Here is a 21,669-nt window from a genome sequence, read left to right on the forward strand (position 1 = left end):
GTAGCTTTGAGGACGAACACATAAAGGAGTTCGTCACGCAATACCCCAGCTACGTCTGGGACACCACTCGCTTTATACAAAGATTGGAATCACTGTCTATTCCAATTGACCAGGACGTCCTCCCAGTCACACTAGACGTCACATCACTCTACACCAACATCCCTAACCAAGAGGGTCTGTTAGCTGTCGCCAGAGCAATTCGTAGACACAAACCCGACTGTCAAATCAGTACCGCCGGTATTCTGGGCCTTCTCAAAACTGCACTTCCCCAAAACAATTTCGTTTTCAACGGCCAACACTACCCTCAGGTAGGAGGCACGGTTATGGGCACTAAACGTGCACCATCATATGCCAATATATTCATGGAGGAATTAGAAACTAAACTCCCCTCACTACATGCGTTTCACTGACGACATTTTCCTGATATGGACACTAGGCCTGTCATGCCTATAAGCCTTCATTAAATTCCTTAATGAAGCTCATTCCACTATAAAATTCATGCCTGAATTTCCACGGAATAAGATAGCTTTTCTAGACACATGGGTTAGTCTAGACAAAGAGAACAAGAAGTTGTGTTTTTCTCTATATTGCAAGCCCACCAACACACACTATTACATGTTGTACATGCCATGCCTCCCCAGACATATCAAAACTAAGGGCCCATACAGTCAGTTCCTTAGACTCAAATGTATCTGCTCCTCGACTGTGGAGTACGAAAAACACAGCCTCAACCTCATAAATTTCTACCTCAAACAAGGATACCCTAAGAGACAGATACAACAGAACAAACATAAGGCTGACGGCAAGGACAGGAAGACCCTCCTGACCACCACTAGAAGATCGTCTAAGACCAAACAAAAAGCCATGGTCTTTCTATGCGATTTCAACCCTATGACCATGGAGCTCAACGCCATCATCCGGAAGCAATGGCTATCCGGATCAGAAAAATGCCAAAAAGTGCTCAACTCACCCCACATTGCAGCCTAAAGGAGGAATAAAACCCTGAAGGACCATCTAGTACGAGCCTCATTAGAATCCCCCAAAACTTCGCCACAGATCAGTGGTAGTCACAGGCCAGGTAATCACATTCATCATCGAGTCGGGTGATAAACACAACTGCAACATCTGCATCGTAATAAACCGATCAGACACTTTCCACAGTACAGTGTCCGGTGTGAAATAAAGCAAACGACAATACAGATGCACCAACAAAAATTTGGTTTATCTGTTCATCTGCAAAAAATTCAAAAACCAATATGAATTGTAAACTAAAAGATGCTTCGAAACGAGGTGGAATGAACACTTCGCTGAGATCACCCACAACACAGTCAAATCTGTTGCAATTCACTTCAATTCAGAAAAGCATGGCAAATCAGATCTCACCTGTGAGATCATTGAACAACTTAGAGAGGACCCTGAACTTGTTAGCACCACCTAAAAGCGATCACTCGAACTTAGGTGAATATTCAGACCCCACACGTTCACACCGCAAGGCCTCAACGACAAAATAGTTGGCTAAGGTATCCCCCTAGTCTTCCCCATTCATTCTGTGGTTGATGTCTTGGTAATTTGACTGGAATAAATAGAGTGTCTTGCCACATATACTCATACCAATTTGGTTTTGTTATATCAAAAGTCATGATAGTGTAAGAAATGTTTGGGCAAAATTGCAAGCATGTGATAGACATGAGGTCAAAGTAAAAACAAGAGAACCAGATAGTAGAATGCTGAACAAACTTTATGGATAACAACGTCTTTATTTCATGAGTGCCATATTTCAACACAGACTCTTGGTCAAAAATCAGTTTTTAGGATTATGTGGTTAATTTGTTGCCTCTTTACATAGTGAACAAAACAGGAAACCTTTACAGCCTGAAGAAGAATACATATGGTTATTAAAGCTATGTGTCAGTGGTAATACATATGTTTACTAAAGTTATGTGTCAATGGTAATACGTATGGTTATTAAAGTTATGTGTGTCAGTGGTAATACATATGGTTATAAAGGTTATGTGTCAGAGGTAATACATATGGGTATTAAAGTTATGTGTGTCAGTGGCAATACATATGTTAATTAAAGTTATGTGTCAGAGGTAATACATATGGTTATTAAAGTTATGTGTCAGTGGTAATACATATGGTTATTAAAGTTATGTGTGTCAGTGGTAATACATATGGTTACTAAAGTTATGTGTCACTGGTAGTACATATGGTTATTAAGGTTGTGTGTGTCAGTGGTAACACATATGGTTATTAAAATTATGTGTCAGTGGTAATACATATGGTTATTAAAGTGTCAATGGTAAAACATTTGGCCAAGTTGGCATTTTGACACACCACTGACACCACAGGGGCTTGTATTGCTGAAAATACTACGTCCTGGGTCCAACAAGCCTACACTGATATCCATATACATATATAGAAGGAAGGGGATGTAACATGCACAAAGTTGTCAAACACCCGAACCTCGATTATGGGCAAATTCTGAGTGGGAAATTTTAGAATATACAGCCGCAATCCTTACGGAAATAAAGCCACATAAATTCCCTTTTGAATAAATCCAAAATTATCAAAATCAGTGCACTATGTACCGAGTAACTTCGCTTGGAACTTGAGAAAAGACAACTTTTTCATTTGTACGCCAAATACCTGCCTACGAATCTGTGTTTACTTACACTGTACAATCCCATTCTAGTGAGTGAGTATGGTTTTATGTCAATATCATGGCAGAAACACAGAAATTTGGCATGACAAGTAAATGCTTTGGCCACTAGGATACCCAACCCATCCTTACTACCTGGCAAATGGTTTGTGACTATTTATTACCCTTCAGATTTTTCAAGTGCCAAATACTAATAAATGTCACTATACAGTTATTCTTAAATTGAAAAGACAATCCATCTTGCACTTTGCTATGATTTATTCACAATGGCTGGACGTAAGCATGTCATGACTATGAAAGTTATACATAAATACAGACACACTTCAATGCTACATGCACCAGGAGACTATGACAAATAAAAATATGCAAAATTAATGCAATCCATAAAAATAAGTACATTTGACAAAGTTCATATGCACTCAGGGACCAGTAAAACTTGTAATATGGCTGTGTACTTCTGGAAAAGGCTAGTTCTTCTGACATCAAGGTTTTGGTGAGAAGAGCAATTCTTGAAGACTGAGAATATATTCCTCAGATGCCACACTTGGTTCCTGGTTCCCTAATCCAAAGTCTGGCCACATTAGGTCTTCCTGAAACTCATAAATATACCTGGCAACATTACGTCACGTTGAAACACAGATAAATACCCTTAAACAATAACCAGCACTACATTGTCCCTTCACATATGGAAAGTATTTGAATTACTGGCAATGGATAACACTGTCAATATGTTACACCCTTGGTAGGCTAGTCTGTCAACACACCATCTCATCAATAGGTTCCACATTCAATACGTTACACCCTTGATAGGCTAGTCTGTCAACACATCATCTCATCAATAGGTTACACATTCAACACAGTACAATATCAAAGTAGTAAGTACACATTCAAAATAAATGTTACACTGAAAATCGAGCATGATTTCATAATGTTACACTATCAATAGAGCACACATTCAAAATGTTACACTGTCCATACCTTGTACATTCAAAATGTTACACTGTCCATATCTTGTACATTCAAAATGTTACACTGTCCATATCTTGTACATTTAAAATGTTACACTGTCCATATGTTACACATTCAAATTGTTACACTTGTCAATAGAGTCTGGATTCAATGTTACCCTGTCAAGAGAGTATACACTTAACATATTAAACTGTCACAAAGTCACAAAAATGTGTTTGTACCAATAGGTATGTGTATTGGAACTAGTTCAGTACATGAATTCATACTGCTGTTCATGAGTTTTTCGTTTGTTGGTTAACACTGCACTCAGCTATATTCCAGTAGTACAATAGTAGTACATCCTTAAACAATTCGGAGCCAAATAATCCGGTTATTGATATTGTGAGAAACAAGAGTCATCAAAAGATGACATATCCCAACGGCCCCCACATATTTGAAAGGACAAATCATTTAACAGTTACTTGATGTTTTCTTAGATTAAGTTTGAATCGTTTCCATGGAAGTCATGAAAAATATAAATGCTACATATCTGTAAACAGCAAAAGGTACCACTTCAAGATCTGTCTCATATATCTGCCAAGATCTGTTGAAAGATATCAAATGGTTTTCAAGTTGTGCTCTGGAAACGAAGCCTATCCCTCCACTTTGATACTAAGTCAGAATTGTTTCCATGGAAACCAGAAAAAATAAAAATGCCAAAACATTGTTAATAGCAAAAGGCACCACTTTGTGGTCTGCTTCAAATATCTGCCAAGTTTTGCTGTAAGATATTGAATAGTTTTCAAGTTGTGCTCTGGAAACAAAGCCCAACCCTCCATTTTGAGGTGAAGTCCAAAACATGTCCATGGAAACTGAGAAAATAATAAATAACAAAAAGCTGTAAAGAGCAAAAGGCACCACTTTGGGATCTTCCACACATATCTAACAACTTTTGCTGACAGATGTTACAAAGTTCTTAAGATGTGTTCGAAACACACCTCTCACTTGTGAGACTATGAATGAAACATTTCCATCGAAACCGAGAAAATAATAAATCACAAAAACCTGTAAAGAGCAAAAGGCACCACTTCAGGTTCTGATTGATATATCTACCAAGTTTTGCATAAAAATATAGAACGTTTTTTTAATTCTGCTATGGAAACGGGACACACCTCTCACTTTTCCGACTATGTCCAAAACGTTTCCATGGAAACCAAGAAAATAATAAATCACAAAAACCTGTAAAGAGCAAAAGGCACCACTTCAGGTTCTGAAGGGTGAGTGAGTGAGTGTAGTTTCATGCCATCCTCAGCAAATATTCCAGCTATATGGTGGTCAACCTGTAAATAATTGAGTTTGGACCAGACAATCCAGTGATCAACGGCACGAGCATTGATATATGGCACTGGGATACGATGACATGCATATGTCAACTGAGTCAGCGAGTCTGACCACCTAATCTAATTAGTCACCTCTTACGACAAGTATGGAATTACTGAAGATCAATATTCTAAAACAGATCTTCACAGATGTACAATCTGAAGAAAAGGGACCAAATCTAAACTGGAATAAGTGAGTCATAGCGACATTACAGTGGGATCACCAGCAACAGGTTTCACACATTGTACCCATGATGGGAATTCATGGTATTGGACAAGGTGAACAAATGTTTTATACACTAGATTACCCCAATGCCCCCATGGAGTCACAACATCACACTTACCACATCACAGGAACTTGGTTTTTGTTCCAGCATAACTCCCAACAAGCGAGTCACATCCAAAACCTCTCCATAGACCTAAATAATAACACACCAACTATCACTAATTATCGGAAGCCTGAGAAAGAGATATCGGGTTTACATCACATTGGACAGATGCAGTGCAAAATTCTTTGAAGCGGCAATTAGAAGCTGGTAAGATAAGAGGAACACTTCTCCTGGACAGACAAGTTCTTTGTTGCAATCATGTGATGTTTCTTCTCTACTGCAATGACGTGATGTTTCTGTGTAGATCCTAACATCATCATCATTTGCTTGTTAGGATCTACACCAAACTGTGGCATCTATGGCAATAAAGACATTGGGTATCAAGAAAAAGTGATCCTCTTCAGGTGTAGAGCAGAATGCAAGTTTCACAATGAGTGAGTGAGAGAGTGAGTTTAGTTTTACTCTGCACTCAGCAATTTTCCAGCCATAAGGCGGCGGTCTGTAAGTAATTGAGTCTGGACCAGACAATCCAGTGATCAACAGCAAGAGCATCGATCTGCGCAGTTGAGAACCGATGACATGTGTCAACCAAGTCAGCGAGCCTGACCACCCGATCCCGTTAGTTGCCTCTTGTGACAAGCATAGTCACCTTTTATGGCAAGCATGGGTCGCCGAAGGCCTATTCTACCCCAGGACCGTCACAGGTCCAAGTTTCACAATGGAACATGGCCTAAAGCAATGAAGGTAAAATGTTTACCATTTCACTGGAAGCATGAACATTTGCCTTTGTCTTTTGACAACCAAGGAACATAATCGGGATAAAAAAACCACAGGAAATTCCATACCCAGTTCATATAACATGGGCAAAGTAAAGCTGTCTATATTTTTTCTTCATTTCGTACTCACACTTGCCCTGAATATTCCTTTTTTATCTAAATTTTCCCTGTTGGTAAATAAACTTTGTCCCAGAGCACACATTTATAAACCTCATCAACTGGACAATTCTAGGTACACCTGTATTAAAAATTCACAAAGCAAAGCAAAGCAAAATTATCTGTGTCAAGAATTAATTCAAAGAGTCTTATAAAACATGTCACATAGTAAGTGAAAAAAGAAGTTTTCATAAAATGTTGTGTCATTTATTTCTGAGAAACACGGATGGAATGATAATCGCCTGAATATGTAGATGAATCAATCATGGCTGTCTCCTATTGTAACATCAGCAGTCATGTTATGTTAGTGTATAAATAGACAACAAATATCGTAAACATACCATCTGTAGGTGTTGAAACTGTTTATAATCTGTTTGGCTGTTGCTATGGTAACACATTAGACGCCTTGCAACATAGTCATCAATGCAGGAAACATGAGCCAACTGAAATTGTAGAGGAAACAATCCTTAACCCAGCATGCATGCGCTTATATAATAGATTATCTGTTTGTATTGTTCAACAAGCCCCATCATGAGGCACTTGCTGGCAGTAGGGCCCACATCTGTATCTCCATCCTTCACTCTCTCACACCACCAGGTGTCTGTTGGGAATGTTTAACAAGCCCTACCTTGACGCACGTCCTGACACCAGGGGCCAACACCTGTGTCTCCACCCTACATTCTCATGGAGCATCAGGTGTTTTGACTGTTTAACAAGCCCTACCTTGATGCACTTCCTGACAGTTGGGACCCACATCTGTATCTCCACCCTACTCTCACACTCCACCAGGTGTCTTGACTGTTTAACAAGCCCTACCTTTGTGTACTTCCTGGCAATACAGGTCAATACCTGTATCTCCAGCCTACACTCTCACACACCACAAGGTGTCTGTCTGGACTGTTTAACAAGACCCACCTTGATGCACTTCCTGACACCAGGGGCCAACACCTGTATCTCTACCCTCCACTCTCACACACCACCAGGTGTCTGGACTGTTTAACAAGCCCTACCTTAATGTACTTCCTGACACCAGGGGCCCACATCTGTATCTCCACCCTAAGACTTTCACACAATAAGAGTTCCCTGCTTGGAATCACAACAAGCCTGAAAGTAAAAATAAAAAGTATATCAATATATTGCAATACCTGGGTATATTATCAGTATGTAACAGTCAAAACTTATAATCTGATCCAATACAACTGAGACTATGAGAAGTAGTCCCACGTAACAAGCATGGTCTAATTCATAGGTGCCTTTGGACAAAATGTACAGTTGTTTGACAAAAAGAAATTTCATATTCCAGAGAAGACATTGTGCAGAATTGCAAGACGGACACTGAGAAGTGTGAACATAGGTTTGAAGCTTCATACAATAGGGATATGATGCGTTACATCCCAATATCAAATTTTCAAGATTAACCTCATGGTGACGAATCACATTACTGACCAATGCCTGTTCGTCTCCCCTTGCCACCATCTTTGATGATATTTACGCCATTTCGGGATGCTATGGCTGCCGTTTTCGGATGCCGTGACTGCCATTTTGGTCGCTCAGCAAGCGTTCTTGGGAGCTGTTGTAGCTAATTAGCCAGTTTTGTTTCCATTTCAAATAATTAGTTTGTTTCAGTTTTAGAGGATACTTTTGCAGTTTTGGTGATTTTTGTTCTGTTTTGGTGAGCTCAGTTTTGATGATTTGTCCACCATTTGTATGCTAGGCCTGACTCACCTCATAGCCAGATCTAATTTGTGGTACAGCTTCCAGACTAGTGCTGTGATCTTGTTAAATTCTGTGACACAGGACACCCGGTCAGGACAAGCAGACAGAATTACAGTCTGGAAATATACAGAATACAGGTGGTGACATTTGTAAGCTACATGGCACCTAAACCCATATGGTTACTACTATATACATATTGATAAGCATTATACAGAGGGTGGACATTGCATTAAAGTGTAAATAAATAGGTCACTTAAGACAAATGGACCACACTCCATGCACAAAAAACTAGACTCCCTGATGTTCCCTACTCCCTGCGTTATTCATTACTCGTCATGCTGAGGTGGTGGGGTAGCCTAGTGGTTAAAGCGTTTACTCATAAGGCTGTAGGACTAGGTTCAATTTCCCCTATGGGTGCAATGTGTGAAGCCCATTTCTGGTGTCCCTTGTAAAACCATACTGACTCACTTCATGCTCCACACAATCCTCAATATACAGAATGCAATACATTCCTTTATATCAAAGGAACATTAGTGTTGAGTGGTATGGAGTGTCTTCTGTGGAACATGGAGCATTAGTGTTTAGTGGTGTGGAGCATCTTGTGTGGAGCATCTTGTGTGGTGGTGTGCACACCACTTAACACTAATGCTCCATGTTCCATGCACCACACAAGATGCTCCACACCATTCAACACTGATGCTCCATGCTCTCCTGACACAACACATCACACCAAAGATACAACTTGTTCCAACCACTCCGAAATAAATAGGTCACAGAATGATTTGTAAACCAGTTCAGAGACAAAGATGTACAAAGCACATGACATATAAGAACATAAAACATTGTCTTTGAGGAGACATATTCCAGCACCACAAATTATCAAAATAAACTTAAAAAGTAATGAAATGAAGGTAGTAGTTATAGATGAAGTTAAATGCGATTTCCCAAGATGAAGCTTGGTGATGAATAGGAAAATCCGGTGACCAGTTCTTGAGATATCATGTTGACAAGCTTAACATGCAGCTAACATGCTGAAACCTTCAACATGTCAGCATGTCTTTGAAAACTAAGTGAAAGTCACCAAAATCGACTGCATCCTGGGCCCTCCCAAGAATAGGCTTGGTGTGGAATATGAAGAAAATTCTGGGAATGGTTCTTGAGATATATCGCTGACAAGGGTAAAAGGTTATAGTCCCCTTGTGACCTTGAAATGAAGGTGAAGGTCACCAAACCTGACTGAGACCTGTCACTTACTATGATGAACCTAGGTACCACATTTGGAAAGAATCTAGTGAATGTTTCATGTGATATTAGAGTACACTTGTTTGAATACACATCATATCTATGGAATTCATCTAGAAATGTCTCTATGAGAATCATGAGATTATTTTAACATCATTACCTTCATTACCATATATATTACCTTCATTGACTGTGTGACGCCAAACAATCCCGGCAAATCAAGCTCACCCTCTGCAAAGTGATTTTAACATTGATTTCAATACTAATACAAGCATATAATGTGAAATAATACACCAACAAAGCATCATACACAGTAACTGAATGCTGTGTAGTTTTGCAAGGGCAATTTACAATAATTATTCACAAAAATAATTTAAAACAATAAACTCCACCCACACACAACCATGAAACTCTACAGTTCCTTAAAGCAACATAACTTCACAATGCTGGCCCCTGTGGGAAAAACAGTTAAGGGATCTCTCAACAAGGTGGCCAGTATACATCACGTGTTGACAGGTTATGTAACTTGCTCACTGAGTGTCACTGTACCCACAAACGTGCTGACATGATTGGTTGTTTGGTTGCTTGGTTGAGTTTAGTTTTACCCCACTTTTAGCAATATTTCAACAATACCATGTCAAGGGAAACCAGAAATGGGCTTTACACATTATACCCAGGGAATCGAACCTGGATCTTTGGCATGACAAGCCAATGCTTTAACCACTTGGCTACCACAGCACCCTCTGATAGCATTAATGCCAGCATTTAACAAGGATGGTCCTACCTGGTATGTACTGTCTTCCGACTGCAAACTGTCTGTACGGGAGACATGATGTCTGCACCACAGTTTTCGCCAGGTAACCTGAGAAAGCACACATTGTTTCACATGTAACAACATGTTTAATATTTTCTCATATTTTAAGAAGTATATATTTCATCAAAACATTTTAGGTTTTTTTTGTTTTTTTATGCCTCACTAAGCAATATGGCCGGAGGTCTGTAAATAATTTAGTGTGCATCAGACAATCCGATGATCAACAACAAAATCATCAGTCTAGACAATTGAGATATGATATGATGTCAACCAATGCAGGGCGTCTGACCTTCCGATCATGAAAGTGACCCCTTATGACAAGCATAACCAACTGTTAACCAAATCTTTAAGGGGCTTATCTAAACCTCTACTCCAGAGCATTTTACATAATCATATATGATTAAATTTTAAAAAGCCATTCCTATCCATCTGATATCTGAATACCGACTCCTGGATATAGGCTTTCCATAAGCTCAGATAAATTAGGGCTGGTGGAGTAGCTCAGTGTATATCACATTAATTCCATGAAGTTTTAACGCATTATCCCGGGTACTCTGTGCAGATCCAGCTGAGAATTTTGCTTCAGCAACTGAGAATGAGATGGTCACACCTGCTGATGCATGTCATCGTATTGCAGTTACATGAATCTATGCTCATTATGCCAGTCAGATGATTGACAGTTTACGATATGATCATTTGCAGACCATATTACACAGTGAATGAGTGAGAGAGTTTAGTTTTGCAGTCTGTAAATAATCAAATCTGGAACAGACAATCCAGTGATCACCAGCATGAGCATGAGCAAGTTAGCATTCACATCACTTTTAGGACTGTTCCAGCAATATCACGACAGGGACACCAGAAATGTGTTTCACTCATAGTGCCCAAGAGACGAATTGAACCATGAGCCTTCATCATGCTGAGTGAATGCTTTAACCACTCGGCTACTCCACCATCCATCAACAGCATGAGCATGTATCTACACTAATGGGATACAAAGACATCTGACAATCAATCAGCAAGGATGACCACCTGATCCCATTAGACACCTCTTACGACAAACATGGGTTGCCGAAGATCAGTTCTAACATGGATCTTTACGATGTCCATCACAGAATTGATATCACATCATGTCACACATAACTTTTATGACATCATAGAATTAACATAACAGGGCTATCAATCCATCGTGGAAATATTATGTAATCCTTACTTAAGTTTACACAGCATTACAAGAATATACCACATCCTGGCATTTTTGTTTTGTTAACTGGCTAAAAATAAAGAGAAAAAAGCACCCCAAAACATAATTTGTGGAAAGCAGACAAGTAGTCATGGGTTCAGGCGTGCTACCAACCAGCAAAAGACAAGAGTGATGTCCCCTGGATGTGCATGAAGTCATCCAGTCTCAGGCTGTCAGAGGTGTCATGGCCATACTTGTCAAGTAGACTGTAAATCTGTGGACAAAGACATCTTCAGGAATAGCATCACCCACAATGATAAAAACTCTTTGGCAGCTGTCAAAATTTTCTTGCTGAGACAATAAAGAGAAAACTGATTGCTTGAATTATTAACAAAACTAGATGTTTAATAGTAATACAGTAAAATAGTGTTGTGCCAATGGACGTCTGTAAATAGTTCTTAGAGGTATACAACTTTCATGTAGATCCTTAAACCATTAACAAACTGAGAGTGTCTTCCATGAAGACACATGCTTCTATAGTATCTCATTATTATTATTATTATTATTATTATTATTATTATTATTATTATTATTATTATTATTATTATTATTATACCAAGCTGTGAAAGAATCACAAAATGATGACTAAATGAAGGTCACACAAACAGCAAATGTTTATTTAGACCATAAGTCTACACATGGTGATACAACAGTGTTTGGGTACTGTTACATCCCAAGTAGGCTTGGTACTGTTGCATGACAACTGCAAACAAAACAAATAGCTGTTACATTAGCATTCCACCGATATGTTCTGATTTCAGTGAGTTTAGTTTCACTTCAGGAATCAAATCCTTGTCTACTGAATGATGAGCATATGCTTTAACCACTCGGCTACCCTCCAAGACTCTTTCAGTGTTTTCACAACCTCAGTGTACAGTATACAACCCTGTGCACTTACAACAACCAGCAAATCCATTGGTACATGACCAGATGGTGGCTCCATGAATACATGCAAACACCAAGTAAAAGTTACAACAATGTGCAGTAAACTTGGATGAAGTACACTGACTCTGGGTCCCTGTCCACCCAGCTGTGAATTGATACCTTGTAAGGATGGGAGAGCCACATTAACTTATTGCACCTAGTGGTTGCAAGACTTGTGTGACCCCAGGGAGTTGTGATTGATAATACTAAATGCCACAGAGCCTGACATCCAGAGATTGAGGGGAAAAAACAAAGCTGAGCCTGACATCCAGAGATTGAGGGGAAAAAACAAAGCTGAGCTGGATATCAAGGATATGCTAATGTTATTATAATAATATGTATAACAAGTGTAGAAGTGAGCACCGCTTACATACCCCCACTTCCCACTTTGGGACATGGAAATGACTGATGTTGAAATATACTGTGACAAGGATCGGAAGCTCACAAAACTTTCTCCTTGACTCTACTAAACTTTATATACATATTAGACAATAGTTTTGCCATGTACATCTTTATCTGCATATAGGAAATGAAGAAATCAACTATTTAGAATCAATCAGAACCATATTTGTAATTATGACATGAACAAAACAACCCATGTAGATACAGAAAATAAATCACATTTTGATAACATCAAGGAAATAACTAATCTAGATACAGAGAATACACCACATTTTGGTACATATGACACAAAGAAACACCATGACAAGTGAGAAGTTAACATCACACTTTCAACAATCACATTTTGCAAATAAATAGCACATGGCATATCTGTGGGCCATGATCAACTTGTTTATTAAGTTTGGTGGCTCTAGCATGTATAGTTTTGGTGACATGCTGTGGCCAGGTAACCATCAAACACATTTGGAACAAAGTCATGTTTGCATGGAAACAACAACAGAACAAATTCTTGAAAATAATTTAAAATAGCAAAAGGCACATCAATGGTTAATGATTAACATGTGTGTGAAGTTTCCTGAACCTAGTAAGTAAACTTTATGAGATATGCCCCAGTCAAAACCATCAAAAACATTTGGCTTAAGTCGTGTTTCCATGGAAACAGCAAAAAACAAAATTCTGAAAAACTACAGAATAGAAAGAGGCACATCTATGGGTACTAATTAACATGTGTGTGATGTTTGGTGAACCTAGCATGTAAACTTTAAGAGATATGCCGCGGACAAAGAGGAACAGTAGCATGGACTGAACGCTATATACACCTGTTACATTGTAGCGGCTTTATAATAATGTTATGCAGGTGTTCAGGACAATGTGCTGGGTTGTTTACTGGCTCAAAAGATGTCTTGCATCACCAGTCAGTCTTAATTCTGGGAACAAAAAGTAACACTCAAATCCCAGAGTAGAGAAGTTTTGGTTCTCTGAAATGTCCTCAAACAGTTAGCACAATTTTGTTAAATAAAACAACTGTCACACTAATGTTGGTGTTCTCAGATCAATACCAGAATTGGAATCGTCACTTCCAGAAAGTTAGGAAACCCAATCAGATACAAAGTGCAGAGATGCTTACTTACAAGCAGTGTATGAAACAGCGGCTGCCCGGCGGCCCACTGCTTGCTAGTTACATGGCGGGCTTACAACTATATTTTGTAGCCAGCCCTGGGCGCAAATACATTTTCCAAAGGTTTATAATTGACCATGTTATTGACTACGGAAATGTTTAAAAAATATGGTAACTAGATGATGTCTGTATAGTTCATGATCAAACTGTAACTTCCACAGATCAACCTACCCATTTATCTAACCAATGTGACTGGTCTAGAGAATTCCTTCAGCCAATGAACAATGTCGTTGTTTTCTGATGGCGGTGACACTAATGAATTAACAGTGACCACCAAGTCATTGTTTTATTAAATTTGCTTTTGCACATGTTTAAGTTTACCTCACTACAAGTATTTCATAAATTACTTTCTTTTAACAACATGTCTCAATTTCCTATATTTAATACAGGACCGGTTACATGTTAACAGGGTCGGCAACATTTTTCAGTTATCAGCCCTGTGTGCTTCCTGTCTTTTTGTAGGAGTTTCATACACTGGTATTGGGCATTGTATCCTGAATGCTCATGCTGTTGATCACTGGATTGCCTGGTCCAGACTCATACTCTGTTATAAGAGTGAACATGCCATATACCAAACTCTGGGGACAGATCACAGGACACATGTACCCTGATGATTTTAAGATTTTCCGAATTCCTGATGTGATTCATACTTTGCACACAGACTGCCAGGCTGCTAGTGATAAAAAAATGATAGCAATAACAAGTCCATTTATATGGCACCCACTCCACAAACTATGTGTATGCACATAGTGCTACAAATATACTACAAAAGAGGGGTGATTATGAAGACAGGGCAACTATGAATGGGGCATACGGGTTGCATAATTAATTTTAACTGGATTTTCAATTGGGAAATTTGCTAGAAGTTTTAGAGGGGAGTAGAAGAAAGAGGTTGTTAGATGGGTATTTTGGGTTGGTTTGTTTGATGGATTTTTTTAACGAAATCATATTGGTAGTAGTGGGTTATGTGGCTTATAGCCCTGCTAGAAGGCCGACATTGAGCGATTGAGTATGGTTGTACACTGCTTTTAGCAATCGTTAGAGCTCAAGATAAACTGCGTATTTGCATATAATATGCTACAGAACAGTTGAAATATGCAAGAATTGATGTTTTGCACCAAGAAGGATCTAGACTAAGGCACATTATTTCTTACAGCACAAATGGATAGGCTGTATCATCTATAGGATGGGGTCCTATCTTATTGTTGAGTAATAATACTGTATCTCCATGATTATTTGTAATTATTATTAATAATAATAATTAATAACATCATTTAATATTAAATATTAACAAACCCCAGACGAGCCAATGCTTTAACCACTAGGCTACCCAACTGTCCTTGTGGTTTGAAAGCATGACCACATAAAACGTTACTCACCTGTGTCTTGTCTTTATAGTCAACCCCACATCCTTCCTGTTGAAATCGAGAGACAAAATCAAACAAAAGCAATTTATCATAACAACAAGCAAGCAAGTTTAGTTTTACTGCGCAGTTGGGTACTGATGGTATGTGTCAACCATGTTAGCAAGTCTAGTCATGATACAACAAGCATAGTCTCCTTTTATGGCAAGCATGGGTTGCTGAAGGCCTATTCTATCCCAGACCTTCACAGGTCTGTCTGCATAAGATATACCAGTGTGTGATATAATGATCATTAAACCAAAGTTACAGATTATGCTGGCATGCAATCAACCATGTCACAGACCCAGAATACCCAATATATTCACAGATTAGGCTTGTTGGATAACTCATGGAGGACCAATACATACCCAAGCTGTGTGACTTTCTGTGAGCTTTCTTTATATATTACAATATTGGTGGTCATAATAAACGTTCAACTTACAGCAACTAGAGACCGGAATATTTCTGGACATGACAGTTGATGGAAATGGTTGTTGGTGAGCTGGTCGGCCATGGAGTACAACAGACACTGTTCCTGTGTAGCCAGCTGACCCAACAAGTAGTAAGCCTTGGGTCCTACATTGCTGCAAACAATGAGTATTAGCAGTAGGCTACACATATAGTCAGGCAGAAAACGTTCTGTGATGTTCTTTGATCACTTTCCTCTAAAACTACAAGTACAATCATTTTCTAATTTGGCATAGTACATTATAATTGTTCTACCAGTGTGAATTTCAATTTCATGAATTATCAATCCATAAATAAAAGGTTGTTTAATAAACTATCACAAAAATACTGCCACAGTTCACTATTTGTTACAAGGGAGGAGTGCAGAGAGAGGAACAGCCAGCTGCAGGTGTACAAGAAAGGCTCGGCACAGGTAAATGAATCAATAGCACCCTGGCTGTTCCTTTCTCTGCACTCCTCGTAACAAACAGTGAACAGTGTCCCCATGTTCACCAGTCCATTAATACACACAGTTATCTTGCCTAATGACATATGAAGAGTATACTATATATGCACTCACCTAAATCTTACTAAGTCGTTTTTCTTCACTATTTCCAGGTGACTCTTGGCCTTGGGTGTATCTGGAAGGATTGCTTGAAATCTTAAAGGACATGTCAGTTTTATAACTCCATTCCTTGTTCAGATAATGAATCTCCAGTATTTTCTATACTGTAAAAATGTTTTCTGAGTGTGAATCTTTCATCAGCTAAAAACATATCAATAAGAAAGAAAGACATCCACAAAAGTCTTAAATATCAAGCCTATGAATCCTAGATTCTCTCAACATTAAAAACTATTCTGTCTTATCATAAAGTTAATGTGGAGTTTCTTTGTTGTTGTTTAATGATGCAATCAGTAGTTAGAGCAATGGCAGCATGAACACTGTGTGATATGTTCAAAACCATGACTGAAACAGCAAGGAAAAGAAAACTCCACGAGGTATTACATCACTACAGGTAATTGTGATAGGTGACCCTGTAACAGTGATTTATTTAACCCTACAATCAGCAGGACAGGAATCTACCTCGTATTTCCCCATGGGATTCCAGAACTAAAATGTCCTCTTCTGGCTGAAAAACAAAAGGGCTTCGTGAATCGTCTGTTCTTACCTCATTAAAACCTGAACGCAATCTTCCCTACCACTAAAACCTAAAACAAAGTACTGAAATCACATAATTGATCAGGGCAAACGTTTAAGCAGAAATTCACAATATTGCTCACTTGACCAGGCATGTGTCAGTCTGAAATATTCTGTTCCTGCATGATTGAGTGGTTGGTTTGTTTTTTAATGCCGCACTCAGCAATATTCCAGCTATATGTCACCCGCATGTAATTAATTAATCCTGGACTAGACAATCCTGAGATCAACAGCATCTATTTACAATTGGGATACGATGACATGTGTCACCCAAGTCAGCGAGGCCAGCCTCCTGATCCTGTTGGTTGCCTCTTTTGACAAGCATGAGTTCTGAGGACCAATTCTAACTTCTATTCCTGGATATTCACGAGCCTGTTCCGACATGAACTGCCATGGGATACAATCATATACTGGTGTACAGCTACCAACCACAAAATGAGATTTCTTGTTGGAAGCCATTCAAAGAGTCGAGATGACAATCACAATTTATCCTTTAATACTGTAGGTGTCCATACAGATTAAAGAGGCTTGTGAGTATGGTTTTACTCCACTTTCAGCAATATTTCAGCAATATTATGGAGGGGAACATCAGACATGGGTGTCACTCATTGTGCCCATGTATGGAATTGAACGTGAGTCTTATGGGTGACAAGCAAATGCCTTAACCACTAGGCAACACAACCTACCCGATTTAAAGAGAATAATCCTTTTTCCTACAGGTACCAATACAGACAGATTTAAAGAGGTGAGTGAGTATGGTTTATGCCTAATTTACCAATATTCCAGCAATATCACAGTAGGGGACACCAGATATGGGCATCGAACATTGCACCCATGTAAGGAATCGAACACAGCTTGGCCACAATTTTAACCAATTTTAACGGCAGTTAGTGAATGCAATTCTGACAGGATGTATGTTCCCTGCAGCCTTGGCCCAGTAACATTTTGTATCGGTAAAGTTTCCTGGTAAGTGCTGCCTCTGAGGGAATCTGAATAGAACATGCTACTCACAGTCTGTGCTCTGATATCGTTGGGAAGTCCCAGAGCTGTCAGCATCACTCTCTCCTCCCACACCCACCAGCTTCTCTGTCAACATGAATAAATCATTGTATACACCAGCTGGAATGTAATATCTAATCTTGCATCTGTACTACATCTTCACATTAATATCTATTTTAGCGCGTGCGCGCCAGCAAGCACACACGCATTTTAACATCTAACCCTCATCTACACAACAGCTACATATTAATATCTGCCCCAGCATATATATACAACAGCTGGATCTTTATATCTAACCCATCATCTGCACAACAGTTTGATGGTACTATCCTTTACCTGCAGTTCTTTCAGGGCTTCTTTCAGCCTCTTCCCCTGGGATGTCAACAGTTCTCTGGTTGTCCGAACATCCTCCTGCTTGTCCTGGAGTGAACGATTTGGTATTCATCTTTTTTGATTTTCAATGCAATATCATGTGAGTATTAATCATGCAGTCAGTATAACTGACCACGTTATAGTTTTTTCTAAGACAATTTTTCAAACCTGCACAGTTCTATTCCTGCAGTAAAGCATACACAAACTCACAATGAAACACACCTGTACCTTGCATTTCTTCAGTTCAGCCATCTTCTTTGCAATCTCTTCTCGCTCCCTTTCCAGTCTGTGTTTCTCATTCTCAAGTCTCTTCATCAACCGGAAGTCTTCTACCTGTCAGGGTGAAGAGGAATGAAATGGAGTTGTTTATCATACTTGTTTTTTTAATTCCCACTCAAACAAATTTCAGTTTGACATACATCAATTACATGGCTGCATAAGAATAAATCATAGTTATACATGGTTATAAAAGAGATTTCATCTGAATATTACAACAGAAATATTCACAGGTAAGACAGTTCATTTTAATGCCAAACCGATCAGTGTTAGGTATATCATAGCACAAGGCAATTCATGGACATTTTCCTACCAGCATGACATTATCAGATAGGTTCATTATCAGTGCTAATCAGGCATCTAAACAGGCATTCTGAGTATTGGTGTTCCCATGATCTAAAATAATCACAAATCGATCGAAAGAAGGATAAAAAATAATTCTTAGTAAACTATATTTTTGATAAATCAGAATTTTGTTGTCTTAGTAAACACAAACTAACAATTAAATTTGATGAATATTCAGGAACAAACATGCACTCAACAGCATAAAGCTATGCACATAGTAAAATTTTTACCATTTTGATTGTTTAATTACAATTTCAGTGTCTTTCTTGCTTTCTGTCTACAGCTTTGTTTACCATACAAGAAGAATATAATCTAAATTCAAAATGTTAAATTTCAAAACATTCACATTGCTATTTACCGCTAACCGCTATCCTGGCTCTGTAGTAGCATAGTAGTTAAAATATCCTTTGTCACATCAAAGACCTGTGTTCAGTTTCCCAAATTGGTACAATATACAATATTCAGGAATCAACTACACTGATATTTCTGGAATATTGTGAAAAGCTGAATAAAACCGCTCTCACTAACTTGTACTTACAAAAGTGTCAACATCAATCTTCATTCCTCTGAGCTTGATATTCTTGACAAGCTGTTTTTTCTGAGCTACCCTCCGCTCAAGCCCCAGATCAGTCTCTACCAGTGATGTGTTTTGTGCAGAGGCATCACTGATAAACAGGGAGGAAGAGTGTTTCCCTGCTGCAGGCAGTCTGTGAAGCCCACACCTTGGCTGACAGAACTTTTTTAATGTTTTGTATAGTTGTATTACACTCTTTTCACATTCAACTGTGCTTCCTACACTATGTTCACTGTGTCCTTGTAGGCTTGTGAAGCATCTCTCAGAAGGTTTTTTGTTTCCAGCAGGTAAAATTTTAAGATTAGAAAAGAGTATCCCAGTCCTCTCTCCACAATTGGTGGCACTTGCTTTTGTAACGGATAGTAGTCTCTTCATATGTTGCAGTGTGCAGTAGGATGTCATGGTCAGCTAGGGTTAGTTCATCAGAAACCCTGCAAAGAAAACCCAAACACTCCATTTCATACTTATCATTACAAACTATTCTAATTAACAAGCCAAACATCCTGCTATCACTGGCTACATACTGAGATTAAAACTAAACCTGTAAAACACATTTCAAACAAGATAAGGGAATGTCATACTAACAAATATCTTGATTTTCTTCTTGCCAAATTGTAACTCAAAGATGACTACCAATACATCTGGTGCAATGTTTACATTTAGTTTATTTGTTGTTTCATGCAACACTCTGTCTTCAGAACTGTGTTTGTAAACGTAGAATATTCACAAGCATTTGTGTTTGTGAAATACAAACATACACGCAAATGCTACTTAATGGAAGTTTTCCCTGCATGAAACACTTGGAGTTGAACTTGCACAAGGTTTCATCAAATCATTCGATAGCAGTTTTGAACACAGGCCATTGTGTCATTGCAAGGATTAAAGATATTTTTTCAAAAAATGTGAAAATTTTGAGATGATCCCAACTTGAAACACTTCATTTTGCAATATATATATATGCTCAAAAGCGGACCAATGAATTGCATTGTAACTCATAAACTAATAAGCATACGATACTCAGTGACACACTGATCATAATCAAAACATCATACCAAATCTGTGAAGGTTCTGCAGAATTTTTGCAATAATAAATCATTTTTCCTAATAATAAAAAAGTTGTTCAACAAACTATCATAAAAAGATTGACACAGTTCAGTGTTTATTACAGGGGAGGAGTGCAGGGAAAGCCACAGCCAGGGCAGCGCACAAGACGCTTGGACAGTTGCACCTTCTTCGCAAATAAGAGAAGAGAGAGACCTGCTGATGCATGATAACAGTCTAGATGTGGTAGTTAACACCTATGGTTGAGACGTTGTGAACAAGATACAAACGTAATTTTTTTCGCACTTTCTTATCTAGATTTTAATATGTAAACTTGACAAAGATAATCAAGAGTACTTGATCAGCTTATACAGAACACAAATCTATACAATTATCGGGCGAGGGCATGCGTAGCCGAGAGCCGCGATGCGGTCCTATACAGTCAAGACCGCATCGCGGCTCCCGGCTACGCGGCTCTCGGATAGGGCATGCGGGGAGAGCATGGGTAGTGTCTGTTGTCTGAAGCAAAACACTCTAACTGAACTGTGGCTAACACACTTTTTCATATCTCGGCACATGCCTCATACATTTAGTTACTCCAAACCCAGTGAAAATGCATGACGAAAATTGATCATTCTCAGTTATTCAGTCACGATGCTGACATGCTCTCAGAATGACAACAAATGAGAGTGCTCTGCTCTTAGGTAAAATACAGAAAAACAAAATCTGAATCAGAAACGAAATGAGCGTCTGACCACTATTTGGTGATGTGGTTCATAAAAGTTGTCAAGGTAATTTGCACCAAGTTCGTTTCCAAATTATAAACAAAGTATACACGTAAAGCAAGAGTTAGTGTAAACCAGTTGCCCCACATTAAAATCTTTTTATAACAGAAAACATAAATTTTCGTTTGATATAAAAATAATGGTACATACATATGGTGCCGTAGTAATGACCGTGTGATTCTGGAAGGGAAAGAGGACCTGATTTTAATTAAATTTACTAATATATATCTGTATAATATATCTATATACGTGATGTAAATGATATATTGAAGTAAAGTTGACACAGCTTCAGTTCTGGGAGAGATTTGAAAATGTCTACAAACAAGGCAGAGGGCGTGGTGAGACTCTGTGGTCGTAGTCTCGACTGTTCTATGTACAGTAGTCCTCGTACATAATGTTAATCGATGTCGTTTGAGTAAGTTCGAATGTAGATGTAAAACATAAATTAAACAATTTTAAAC

The 21,669-nt window shown here is 38.6% G+C and overlaps 1 protein-coding gene across 12 annotated transcripts; it reads right to left on the minus strand.

Moving 5' to 3' along the window:
* Positions 1 to 1,722: 1,722 nt before the first annotated feature.
* On the minus strand, positions 1,723 to 21,144 carry LOC137273306 (serine--tRNA synthetase-like protein Slimp). Of its 12 annotated transcripts, none has more exons than XM_067805863.1 (17): positions 21,011 to 21,144; positions 19,347 to 19,813; positions 18,410 to 18,520; positions 18,152 to 18,235; positions 17,828 to 17,902; positions 16,703 to 16,748; positions 16,199 to 16,259; positions 15,614 to 15,755; positions 15,148 to 15,183; positions 11,380 to 11,479; positions 9,993 to 10,070; positions 9,390 to 9,439; positions 7,976 to 8,082; positions 7,261 to 7,354; positions 6,592 to 6,693; positions 5,334 to 5,408; positions 1,723 to 3,258 (listed from the first exon to the last, which is right to left on the minus strand). In XM_067805863.1, the coding sequence occupies exons 2-17, from the start codon at positions 19,782 to 19,784 to the stop codon at positions 3,145 to 3,147; spliced, it is 1,713 nt and encodes a 570-aa protein (XP_067661964.1). In that variant the 5' UTR covers positions 19,785 to 19,813; positions 21,011 to 21,144; the 3' UTR covers positions 1,723 to 3,144. The 12 variants fall into 12 exon arrangements, with proteins under 12 accessions (XP_067661964.1, XP_067661972.1, XP_067661970.1 ...); XM_067805871.1 differs by having other exon boundaries at positions 18,416 to 18,520; positions 21,086 to 21,119; XM_067805869.1 differs by having other exon boundaries at positions 18,416 to 18,520; positions 21,011 to 21,119.
* Between the last annotated feature and the right edge of the window lie 525 nt (positions 21,145 to 21,669).

The sequence above is a fragment of the Haliotis asinina genome, chromosome 2, assembly GCF_037392515.1.
Source record: "Haliotis asinina isolate JCU_RB_2024 chromosome 2, JCU_Hal_asi_v2, whole genome shotgun sequence".
NCBI lineage: Eukaryota > Metazoa > Mollusca > Gastropoda > Lepetellida > Haliotidae > Haliotis > Haliotis asinina.